Below are 12,194 nucleotides of genomic sequence, written 5' to 3'. Positions count from 1 at the left end.
CTGCCTAAATGGGCAGTCGTTTCCCCATGGGTACAGGTGTGTTTTTTTTCAGTGCATTGGTGCCTGACTAAATGCATTCAGGCACATTCTTCATGTATAGATGGCACAAACTTTCTGTTAAATATTCCTGTGTTTTCTAGCAATAGGTCTGGGAAGGTTATGGCTTGCCTTGCAGGCCAATGAGAGCATGAGCCGTGTTGACAGGGAGGGGAAAGCTGGCTATGGGATGCTGTCACAGTAAGCCCCAAAACAGTTTGGCTGAAACTGGTTCTACGCCATATAAAAAAGGGGGCTAAGGATCTCAGCTGATCAGAGTACTAAAGGTCCTTGGGCACGCACCATAGAGCATATTGGTTTTGAGCTTGATAGCTCTTTTTTTTACAAGGGCTGCAAATTGCTGTAACATAGTTAAGGACTGTAGGAAGAGGCAAGTTTTCCTGAACTTTACTCCCAGCTTGAAGTTTTAAGAAGTAAGTGAGAAGCAAGGAAGGGAGGAGAGGGAGATACACAAACCCTCCCTCACGCCCCTCCAACCACAACTAGGATGTCAAATGGAAAAGACAGCCTGGAGAAACAGCTGAACGGCTTTGGGGAGAAGGGAAAGGAAAAGAGCCGCACGTCCCTGGTCATCTCTCAGGCTGTTAACCGCAGTATTTTCACCTCTGCAGTCTCCCCCGCTGCCGAACGCATCCGCTTCATTCTTGGAGAGGAAGATGACAGTCCAGCGCCCCCGCAGCTTTTCACAGAGCTGGATGAGCTTCTGGCCATTGATGGACAAGAGATGGAATGGAAAGAGACTGCCAGGTGGGTTGTTTTTAACTTTACCCTGAAAGGGAAGGGCAGCTACTCAGAAATCCCATGGAAAATTCCTCTTTAGCACTCAAGGGGGGTAATGTCCACGCTACAGAATGGCTTGGGAAGTCCACAGAAAGAAATCTGTACAGGTGAATTTACCTTTCTTGGATAACTGAGAGAACTCACAGATTTGTGTAAATATTAATTTAAAACAACAACTAGAAAAATCAGAGTGCCAGGTTGACTTGAATGGGTTGCATATGGAGACCCAAAATCGATATGGGCTTACTAGTGCATTGCAAACATCAACAATACCATCGACAGACTAAAGCTTCTGTAAATGTGTTAAAATTACTTAAATTCTATTGCTATAATTACTTAAATTCACACACCACAGATTGGAACATTTTGACCACATCCTTCTCCTAATGAGTTACTGATAAAATTAACTTTAAATTGGCAAAAAATCCTCAAGGTTTTTATTTTTTTTTTCCTTCCAAATTATTCAAGTTGTGTTAAATTCTGGATTGGATTGCCTGCTTTGAGTTTCTTGACTAAGTTCTCTCCCTGTCTCTTTAATGGTGCTGGTTTAGGACTGGCATGTTTTTTTGCCCTGTTTGACACAAGTTTTTTATGGCTTATTTCTGAGCAACATAGAAGGAGCCATTGGATTGGATTCAAGATCTAAAGGCTGCTTCCTGCCTTGTGTAGTTTTTCTACAGCAAAAATCTTTTTATTGGGTTTGCCCTGAGAGGTAAAGCCCCTAACTGCAAAGGTCTGAAACTTTCCCCTAGAAAGAGGTGCTTACCTAGCTGGTGAGCAGCCTGGGGTTTTCCCGTCCCTGTTCCCAATCCCCCTCTCTTAACTTTGGGCTTTTCGTTTTCCTTTATTGTGGCTGTGCTAAGCTCTTTCCCCACCTTCCAGTCTTAAGGGCACCTACTGTGTTTGGAGGTAGCCAATGTTGTTTGGCTACCTTAATCTTCTTTACCTGTGATTTAATGAACTGCTCCACCGCCTACCCCCTTACCCCCTTATCTTGTTTTATTTTTACTTCTCGGTCACTTGTAGAGCTTATTTAAAGACTTTTCACCGTTACTCTTTAACTCCTTTCTTATTGGTCATCCTTTTCTCCCTTTATTTCTTTTCTTCCCTCTTATCATTAGTTCAGTACTTGCATGTTGTCATGTGTACCGCCCACCTCTGCCTTTTATGGCAAATTATGCGTTCCTCTATGTATAGGCCTTTGAGAAGGGTTTTTAATGACAGTTTGTTAAGGCTCTTCCACAGTTCAGACCTTGATGGTGTGCTTCATATTGAGCACTATATTGGGTCTCTCCTTTGTAATATAAAAATTGGGAAGCTCTGTTTTCCTCAAGTCCACATTAGCCATTGGGAGGAAGATACCCCATGTCCTGCATGAGAAATGACAAAACATTTATATGTCTTGAGAAGCATCCATCAAGAGCCCTCTGCTTTTACGTTCCAAGAACCTTACAGCGGGATATGCTGGTGCTCTTTTACCATCAGGCAGCTGTAGAGAAAAAGGGAGGTTTTCTTCCTCTTTGAAAATGCTTTCTGATTTCACATGTGAAATACATCTTCAGTAGAAGTGCTAGATTCAGCTGTATATATGCCTCTCTCCCTTGAGTGATACATATCTATATTAAATACTTGAAGAGGGGACAACCTGTTGAAGCACAGTGAAATTCTTAACCTTGGCTAACTTCCTGACTTTCATGGTAATTTGTCGATGGTGATCTTGCACAGTATATAATTGTTCAGGATTTTTCAGTATCTTCCTGAAATGACTTAATCTAGCAAAACAAAACCTGCTGTAAGCTGCCAAGTGGCTCTTGCTGCAGAATATACGAGCTAGAGCTGGCCAGCTCTGCTTTGGTAGTTGAGGAGCTGCATGCTCTGCCACTCACTGCAGCTGATGGGTCTAAGACTTGACATAGAGTGGGAGCTGTCAGGAGAGATAGGGTTTAGCAAATGGTACTAGAGGAGTTCTGATCAACAGAAAAACTGGAACATGGCACGGAACATTTCTAGCAGCAACCTTCAAGATACTGACTTTAAAATGCTTCCAGAAGAATATCTTTAATTGCGTAGCTTGACTCTTGATCCATGTGACTTCAGCTGTCTGTGCTGCAACCCCAGTGTAAATGGGCTATAGTTACCCCCCTGCACTCAGTGACATTTCAGATAGTAAGTACATCAGTCCATGACCAGGGCTTGAGGATGTCTTACTCCTTTGTGTGGTCCTGTCACACATTAGTGATGGGGTCTGGTCATGATTAACAAAAAAGAGAAGTTTTGGAAAAATATCTGTATTGTAGAGTGTTTCATAACGCAGCCCTGTAAATGCATTAGAAATAGAGCAGTAAAAGGGAAGGTTTATTGCTGTTAAAAGGTAACCTGAAGATTTGGGTCACTGGGTGTTCCTTGTTCTCTGTCTTTTTTTTTTTGTTTTTGGTGCTCATAATCAATTTACTTGGTGTGGATGGACAAGTTGTTGCACCAACATGTGAATGTTTGCCTTTCAATAGTAGTTAAAGGATACAGAGCAAGCTGGTAAAAGGAAAAGAAAGACCTGAAACAGCTGGAGGCCACCAGCTATTTTGAGGCTCAGTCCATTACATTTGGGAACGAAGATGTGCACACCATAGTGGAGATTGTCATTCTGCAAGGCAGGGAGATGGCAGAAAGATCCTGGTGACAGTGACAAGGACTGAAAGGGTTGTAAGCTGGCGGATAGGCTTTTAAAATCTTTAATTACGGTTGCTTTTTTATGCAAGCTCTGTCAAACAGTACATTTACGTCCTTCACCTCTTTCCTCATTACAATATTAACATGCCTTTTATGCAATCCTTAATAGGGCTTTAAAAATAAAAAAAGATGAGTCCTGCATACTGGCTAGCAAAGATAATAGCTGTCTTCATGGTATGTCTACGCTGAATATACTGAAGGCTCCCAGAGAAGCATTTGAAGAGTAAGATGTTATTCTGGAGGCAACCAAGTGCACTGGTGGCAGATTTTTCTTGCAAATCTCTGTCCTTTGGAGCTGGTGATGCCTATATGTTTCTGAATTCAGAAGTCCACAGTGCCAGCTTTGCTGGAGCTGCCAGTGTAGTAAGGTCCAAGAGGTGTAACACTACATGGGTGTTGTTTGCCGTACCTTGCTGCTTCTCTGATGTGGTCACAAGAATTTTTACTAGCTATTGCAAGTGAATTAAAAGTGGCAGAAAGGAAGAATATGGAGATGTAAAAAAACAGAGGGGGATAGAAATAACGAAAGAAATTTGGTTGTTAATTTTCTCAAGTAACAATGTTGATAGTTGTTTGCCCTGAAACAGCACCTTGCTGTTATGCTGCCCATAGAGTTGCCTTCAACACTCAGGAAACTCTGTTTCGAGATGTACAATTTGAAATCCACCCAATAGGAAGCATTAACCCTACATCTCTCTCTTTTGTCCTTTCCACTCTCCTCCACCCTAAAAGTCAGACACTTTGTTCCAACGTTCAGAGGCTGCCCATGCAACTTTCTGGGTGTGAGTGAGCTTTTCTGTGTGGTCTTGTGTCAATGGTTATTTTTGATAGCACATTTTGTGTCCTAGTTTGCAAAGTCTTTTTTGATGATACTTCAATGACCATTTGCATAAGTATGATCTTTGCCATAGCACAGATTGTACAAAGTACCAAATTTCTGTCTTGACATGCTTTTGGCTTATTTTCTGAGCATTAACAGATATTTCTGGTGTATCCTCAAGTCTTTATCAACAAGAGGGGTGCGTGTAGCTGATGATAATTTCACAGTAGCACGATATCTTCTGGTAGGTTAGTTTAGGAAAGTATTGCACCAGGAGTGGTCTTTCAGTGATTTCCCCTGATGGAATGAGGAGTGACCACGCAGTTCAATGTCCTCAAAGCCACATCTGCCTTCAAAGTGGGCACTTCTGGCTCCTGGGAGGTGTCTGGGACTACCTTTGCTTCAGGTTTGGCTCATTTTTATCACTTTAGGTATCATTTGTGAGTGAAGTAGCACACCAGATTGGTTCAGTTCAGTTCACACTGAAGATGCCTCCTTGTAAACCTCTCCTTTGCTTTGCATGGTCCTTGGCAAACCAGTGTATTTAATTAGGTGAAGTATATAGTAGGGAATAATAATAAAAAGCCCTAAAGAAGAAGACATGTATTAAGCATAAGGAAAGCCATGTGGAGAGCATTGCTTAACTAAGTACTGGCATTGGTTTGCAGAAAGCAAATATTAATAATTGTGAATTATACACTTTCACCAAAAATACAAATGCTTTGTAATTTGCAGCCTTTATGCTGTTGCAGGGTAAGCAGCATCTCACTGCCTTTGATACGATCTCAGTAACTGTATGATCCAGTCATACGCATGTGGCCATGTCACACACCCTTTGAACTCCACAGATGTGCAGGTGCCCAAGTCACTGTGCTTTCCTAGCAAATACCCAGGTGGTGTGAGCTGAATACAACCTTGTTACTCAGAGCTCAAATTCAGTCTCTTCGCGTGGGTTAAAAAGCAACTTCTGAATAATGAAGTCTCAGAAGAGATTATTGCAGTTGAAAAGCATAATTGATTAATCCTCAAGTAATACATTTTTTAGGAATATGATTTCACTTGGCATTAATAATATTCTCTTGAACCACTTTGTGACTTCCTTACCTTCACATGTATGTTTTCTTTGTCTTAGTAATCCCCTTATATTACTCAGTAGAATTTTCATTTAGCCAAGTATATTAAAATAGTATCTCGGGACAGGATTAGAATGCACTTGTACTTTGCAATCAGGTTGCATTAAAACATCTTCCTTTCTCCTGCATTCCGTGCTCACAGTGCAGCCGTAGCTGGGTGCTGCAATAAAGGAAAAGGCCTGTGCCATTTCTTTTCCTTTTATAAGTGCAGCAAAAGTCTGAGCCAGGTGAAATTTCCTCCTGTGGGTCCCACAGAAGTTGTTGTTTGCGCAGCCCCTGGCCAGCCACCTGCGCAAACACCTTGCTGGCAGTGGCAGGAGCCAAGGGCAGCGCGGAGCCACAGCGGGTCATACTCCGGCTGGCCGCCTTCGGCAGCGGAGGTTAGGGTTGCGATCCCTGGGGTAAACCTCTTGCTTGCCTGCTGTGATGACATGGTTTTAGGGGTGTAAAGAGTATTTTGCACAGAACGGCATTTAACCTTTGCTCTAATCTTCAACTAGAGAGATGAGCTTTCTGTTTTTTCAGACCTACTTTGTTAAATGATTAAACAATGGATAGAGAACAGAGAGAAACAACGAAGCCCTTAATTTGTCTTTTCCATTGGTGGCTCACTTGTTCCTTCCAGAACATGTTTGGATCTGTTTGGGATATGCTGCTCTCCTCTGCCCTTTGCCTCCTGCCAGCCTGCTCCTCTTGGGCAGCACTATGCAGTGCTCCTGACTGTTGGCCAGGCTGCCGAGTTTTGGCAAAGCCCTGGTGCTTCTCCTGTGCTCATACACTTGAAGATGACCCGTGTCTTTGCCCTACTCAGGGGACCTGTGGCAAGGAGGATGGGCAGCAGAGGCTTCTCTGCCTCCAGCTGGCAGACCACAGATTTGAGCTCTGGGAAACAGGGGTGTGAAACTTTTTGTGTGAGTTAAATATCTGCGCCGTGCCCCTGCTGCCCCACTGCTCAATACCCACTGTTATGTGCAGCCTTGGTAAAGGCTCTGAGCCCTAGAGAAAAAGGGGCTATATTAGAGCAGGGTGTAGTTACAATCCCATATAGATACTGCCTTTTTGTTTACAAATTGTGAGCAGATGAAAGAAGAGGAACGTAAAAGCTGAGGTCCATTTACTGATATTTATGCCTTACCTTTCTCTGCAGTTTTCTCATACTTTTCCTGCCCCAAGCTTACCTGATTCCTTAAACAGGAGGTGAAGCTTTCAGATTTTGTTGTCTGGATCGGAACCCTTGAATGCAAGTCACCTTATTTCCAGAAATGTTGATTTTTTCCATCCTTTCCATCAGCACCTCTCACCACTGGCTACTTTTGATTAGTTATTAAGTGTGAATATACTTACCTGACTTTGATTTGCTTGGATCTGGTGGAGCAGTTGTACTCAGAGTGATGCAGAGCGTCGTGTTAGGGACTGGGTGTGCAGCCGAGGGAGGGAATTAGCGGGTGTCAGCTGAGTTGTTGAAACTACCTCTGTATTCTTGGCCTGGAGCAAACATGAGGTAAACTGTGTTAGTTTAAGGCTTGGTGAAAGCTATTAAAGATAACATGTTTTACCTTACATTTGGGATAGTTTACAAGCAGATACAGCATTATCACTGCTCAACTAACACATACCAACTCATTAAGCCTTTGCAACTTGATCATGGATTTGTGGCCTTAAGGATGTGTGGGAAAATGTGTACGCTTGAACTTGTCAGTATGTTGTGATATTTCAGCTGTGTTGCTTCTTTCAGATAGGTCTGCAATGATTGGAGGGAGCAACAACTTCAACACAGTCTCATTGCTCTGCCCTCTTGCAGGTGGATAAAGTTCGAGGAGAAGGTAGAACAAGGTGGGGAACGATGGAGTAAACCTCATGTGGCCACGTTATCCCTGCACAGCTTGTTTGAGTTAAGGACGTGTATAGAGAAGGGCTCGATAATGCTGGATATGGAGGCCTCTTCTCTCCCTCAGGTGGTGGGTAAGTAAGTTTCCTTGGCTCTTTCCCTAAACAATGCCCTACAACTTTTAATTAACCTTGATGATGGTTTCTTTTGAAGGTAAGGGACTGAGCGTAACTGTTTTTCCCCCCAGAAAAACACATGAGAATTTATTATTTCCACAGTCTTCCTGGAATAAAGTGTGAAATAACCATGTTGGAAGATTCCAGGCTTTTTCCCCTCTCTTTGAGGCAGTCCCTCCATTTTCACTGCCTGATGAAAGCACTCCTTTTTCCTTAAAGAAGTAAAACAAAGAAATAATCCTCCTAGGAGTAACAGGGAAAACTAGAAAGTGCTTGGAGGCAGATAACCAATAAACGAAAGGGAGCCTTCTCAATTTGTGAAGAAGAGTGAAGGAATCCACTTCAGTGATAATTATGTTTACCTTGAACTATATAGAATCAGTTGCATCTTGAAGTAGATAGCCAACGTTTACCGTGTGTGTCTGAAAGGAAAGGCATACACTGACAATTGATGTTTACTATCAGAAATGTAGCATTTAAAAGGCTACCTCTCTGTGGTTAGAAGTGTCCAGCAGGTACTGCTTTGAGAAGAACAGTTGCAGTTTTGGGCCCTCGTGGTCAGACCACAGACTGGTTTGGGGTGAGTTTCCAGGGTGGGCTGCTAAAAGCAGGTGAAGGGTCTGTGTGAAATAGGAGCACTCCCCTCTGGCAAAGGAGGGTGAAGAGCAGTCACAGAATCAGCTGATTCTGATGAATGGGATGGCAATTTTTTTTCTGTCAAAATAGCTGTGGCCCAGGATGACACTCAGTGACATTGCCAAGAGCTATACCATGTTCCCGATGACATGTAAAAAGGCATCTAAAATAAACCTAAGAAATGAGCCATCCAGTGGAGGTACATTTAAACAATACACTGAGTTTGATAGGCATTATGTGAAAGAGGTGTAGAGGAACAAAATGAAATAAAAACACTCCAGAACTCAATGCTTTGAATCATAATCTCAGGACTCAGGCTTAGTGTTGTCCTGGCATAAAATTATCAGATGACAAGTGTTGCATTAGTTTGTAAGACTTGGAATTAGAGAAGCTGCCTCTGATATTGTCTACGGAGTTTTGAACTTTTTTTTGTAGGTGCTTGTGGTGGCATTTATTTTCTTTTATTTCTGTGTCTGTATCCCAGTGCACAGCATTGCAAAGTTTTTAAAAAAATAAGTTATTCTGGATGAAGTCACTTCGAGATATCACCTCGAATAACCCTTTTCACCATCCAAATCAAGCCTAATTTCCGAGAGACTAAATGACAAATCGGTGACTGCTGTTGCTGTACTACTGTCCTGAGTGGGCTATTTTTGCTGTTATAGGTCCAGGTCCTTTAATCAGATACAGAGGGGTGTCTAAGAAGACCACAGACTTGCTTTCCAGAAGTATTTAGTCATGATCACCTTGTTGAGGTTCAGTAGTGACAGGCAGGAAAGTAAAATGCACAGAGCTCTCTTTGTTGACTTGAGTTATATCAGAAGCACGAAAGGGAATAAATACTTGCCAGATGGAGAAGGATAAACTTGATGAAGAAAGGCATTTTGTTCTGAAGGAAGTATTCCAAAAATCACTGACAAAAAATACAAACGAAAGCCTGCAGAAAAACAGCATCTTACAAAAATAAAACTTTTGCCAAACATTTTTGTAACCGTACCTACATGCTTATAGTCATTCTTTTCTGAGTTAGGGTGGAAGGACTAGGCTTTTTTCCCTAGTGATTTGAGAGGCATTAATTCTTGGGTAGCAGCATATAGAAGATGACTTTCTGACTCACTGAGTTAGCAAATGTGATGCATGTTCTGCCTCCACTTTCACATAACTTTTATTATTAACACAAATAAAAAGTTACTGGTAGACAAATAAGAGCTACCACATTCCCCGGGGGGACAGCACGTTAACTGAAGTAATAAAAGGAACAGCTTAGTGTGAGATTTAATGCACAATAGTGATTTTTTAAATATATCTGGCTACCTCTCCCCCTGGGACAGAGGAACAGAGAGGAGAGAGTTGATGGAAAGTGAGCAGTCTTTGCAGTGAGTTGGATGTTGTTCTTTTGTGGTGATTCAGGTAAGGGCTAAGCCCCATAATATGGCCTGTGAAAATGGGAGCAAGTTCTGCCTTTTGTAGTTGCTGTCATTTTACTTTAGTTCTAAGAATGAAAGATTTAATTAGTGGCTCATCTCCAGGACTTTTTCCTGGAGTTAGATTAGGTTTTTATCGGGGGCCTGTGAGGTGAACTCAGGCCTTGTTGAATCTAATAGAAGTTTAACCATGCTATTTTGGGGATCATCCTGGAACTCACAGTGTAGCTGCAGCTTCTTTACAAAACCTCAGGGTTGGAGCAGAGTCCCCTCTCTGAACTAAGAACCATCTTATCCAGGGAAGAGTTGATTTGAAGCCCTCTGAGTGGCATGTATGGAAATAACACAAGGGAGTTTGGGTGGAAAAGGTGTGTGTTGGTGGCTGATGGGTTTTTCTTGATGAAAACACTGCTTTCATTGCAAAAGAAATGATTAGAGGAGATTGCCTTTGGAAATAAAATGGTAAAACCTGGTGGTAGCTTTGAGATGGGAAGGAAAGACTTCAAAATAGGAGGGTGACAATTACTTCCCTCTCCTAGCTATCCCTTAATGTAGCCAAGTTCTGTGCTTTGTCATTCATTTTCCTCTCTTCCTCACCCCTTTGTGTGCAACAGAAATGATTGTTGACAATCAGATTGAGACGGGGCTTTTGAAATCTGACATGAAGGACAAAGTCACCTACACGCTGCTCAGGAAGCACCGGCACCAGACCAAGAAGTCCAACCTGCGCTCTCTGGCAGACATTGGAAAGACCGTCTCCAGTGCAAGTAGGATGTTTACCAACCCCGATAATGGTAATGCAGAGGCTAACTGGCTATAGCCTTCCGTGTTAAAGCAACCCACCAAACTTGCCCGCCAAAAACTAACTCCGTTGCCATGATAATGCTTTTCTAACCCACAATTAGTGTAGCAAGACCCATACTGATAACACATCAGTGGTGGGCTCTGATGGCTGCTTCTGCCGTGGCACATTGCTCTAACCATATCTTCACTGGACGGAGTGGGAGAGAAGGGGAGGTGGCAGGTAGGCAGCAGGATACAGCAGCACAGGAAAAGCGGAGAGGTGCTCCCGCAGCTGGTGTGTAGGAGGTGAGGTAGGAACAGCATTAAGAAAGGGAGGCTGACAGCAAACTCCAAGCGTGCCTGAACCAAAAAGGCTGATCCTCTGAAATGCTTGTGCAGAGATGAAGCTTTTGTGCGTGTTCGATTTCTGTAACAGATGGTGTCGATGGCACTCTAAATCAAAAATTATGCGAGAGTAAAATCTAGCTTGCATTTTATTGCCATGCAATCATTGTCCAGTGTGGGTAAAGCTGATTTTCCATTTTGCTTTATTCATCCTAAAATTGCTTTGTGGTATTATGTTGTATATTATGTCTCTGTTTCTCTCTAAAAATTACTTCATGTATAGTGTTGTGTATATTGTGGTGTCTGTGTGTGTGTGTGTGTGTGTGGATACAGACAGCTGTAGAGGCCTTGGCAATGACACTGTAGTTATTCAAACAAGGAAATTTGCAGTCATATTAGTGGGAATCAAAAAAAAAGAGGATGTTTTAAGCCTATTTTTATGTCTTGGAGTTCTGCAAACTGCCTCATGTTGCAGTATGGAAGCTTGTCTAAAAGTTACCGTTTCAAAATATCCAGAAACAGAAATAAGTTGATGGTCATCTTGCTACGTTGAAGGCCTCTAAGCTTTCTGTGTTCTGCTTCTTGAACTCACCCTAACATTTCTCCCTAACTTATTGTACTTAATTAATATTTCCTGCTTTCCATTGTCCTTTGCTTTTGCAACAAGTGTGTATGCGCATGTGAAAAATATTTATTGCTCTTGATGATGCATCTTATCATGTACCAGTGTCTTGCTAATGCAACGATTAAATGAGTAACACAAAGGCACAGTAACATGAATCAAGGAAATGTCCTGGATGTGCAGCTTTTCTGTGAATATCCTTGCAGGAGCCCAGTGGAGCTAAGATAGGGACTGTGCTTCGGACTGTTGCTCCTCAAGACCCCCTGCTCATTTCACAGTAGCTTCAGACAGGTGTAAAATTTGTAGGTGCCCCAGTTTTTGCCCTTAAATATGCCAGGCACTTCAGATCCTTGGAGTATGCCTTAATCATGTCGGGACTGGGCACCCAGCAACTAACTCAGATTTGTTTTCAGCTGGGATCAAGAAACTGATTTCTTCCCAGCACATGCTATGGGGCTTTCCACTGTCTTCCCACTGGGCTCCCAACAAACTCCCCACTGCCCCACTGGGTGCATGGAAGGCTTCTGCTTTCTGTGTGTGTGTGTGTGAAAAGTGTGTATGTGTGTGTGTGAAAAAAAAAGTGTGTGAAGTGTGTGTGCAAGGAGTGGGGTGGATACATCTGTTGCAAGTAAAATGCATTTTTGTGGTGGTGTCTTTCTGGACCTTTGACAAAGTGAGCAGGCTTGCTTTGAGGAGAAGGATCCTGCACTTGGAGCCATGCGGTATGGGAGGCAAAACTTAAGACAGACATCGGCTGCTTCAGTCTCCCTGGGCATGGTGTAGGGGATGCACTTGGTTCTCAGCTCTAGCCCCCAACCACGTGCCTAAAAGTAGGTGCTGCAGCACCCAGGGTTATGGTAACA

At 42.7% G+C, this 12,194-nt stretch overlaps 1 protein-coding gene across 2 annotated transcripts in view; it reads left to right on the top strand.

Moving 5' to 3' along the window:
* Window positions 1-12,194, top strand: part of SLC4A4 (solute carrier family 4 member 4) — a 228,464-nt gene that overhangs the window by 121,542 nt on the left and 94,728 nt on the right. The window contains exons 4-6 of one of the 2 annotated variants that reach the window (XM_035542170.2): window positions 669-804; window positions 7,319-7,479; window positions 10,196-10,348. In XM_035542170.2, coding sequence (XP_035398063.1) covers window positions 669-804; window positions 7,319-7,479; window positions 10,196-10,348 — 450 coding nt within the window. Of the gene's footprint in view, window positions 1-668; window positions 805-7,318; window positions 7,480-10,195; window positions 10,376-12,194 lie in introns of both variants that reach the window. The other variant, XM_035542018.2, reaches the window with a different exon arrangement.

The sequence above is a fragment of the Cygnus atratus genome, chromosome 4, assembly GCF_013377495.2.
Source record: "Cygnus atratus isolate AKBS03 ecotype Queensland, Australia chromosome 4, CAtr_DNAZoo_HiC_assembly, whole genome shotgun sequence".
NCBI classification, from domain to species: Eukaryota; Metazoa; Chordata; class Aves; order Anseriformes; family Anatidae; genus Cygnus; species Cygnus atratus.
This window is presented reverse-complemented; position numbering and strand designations above follow the sequence as displayed.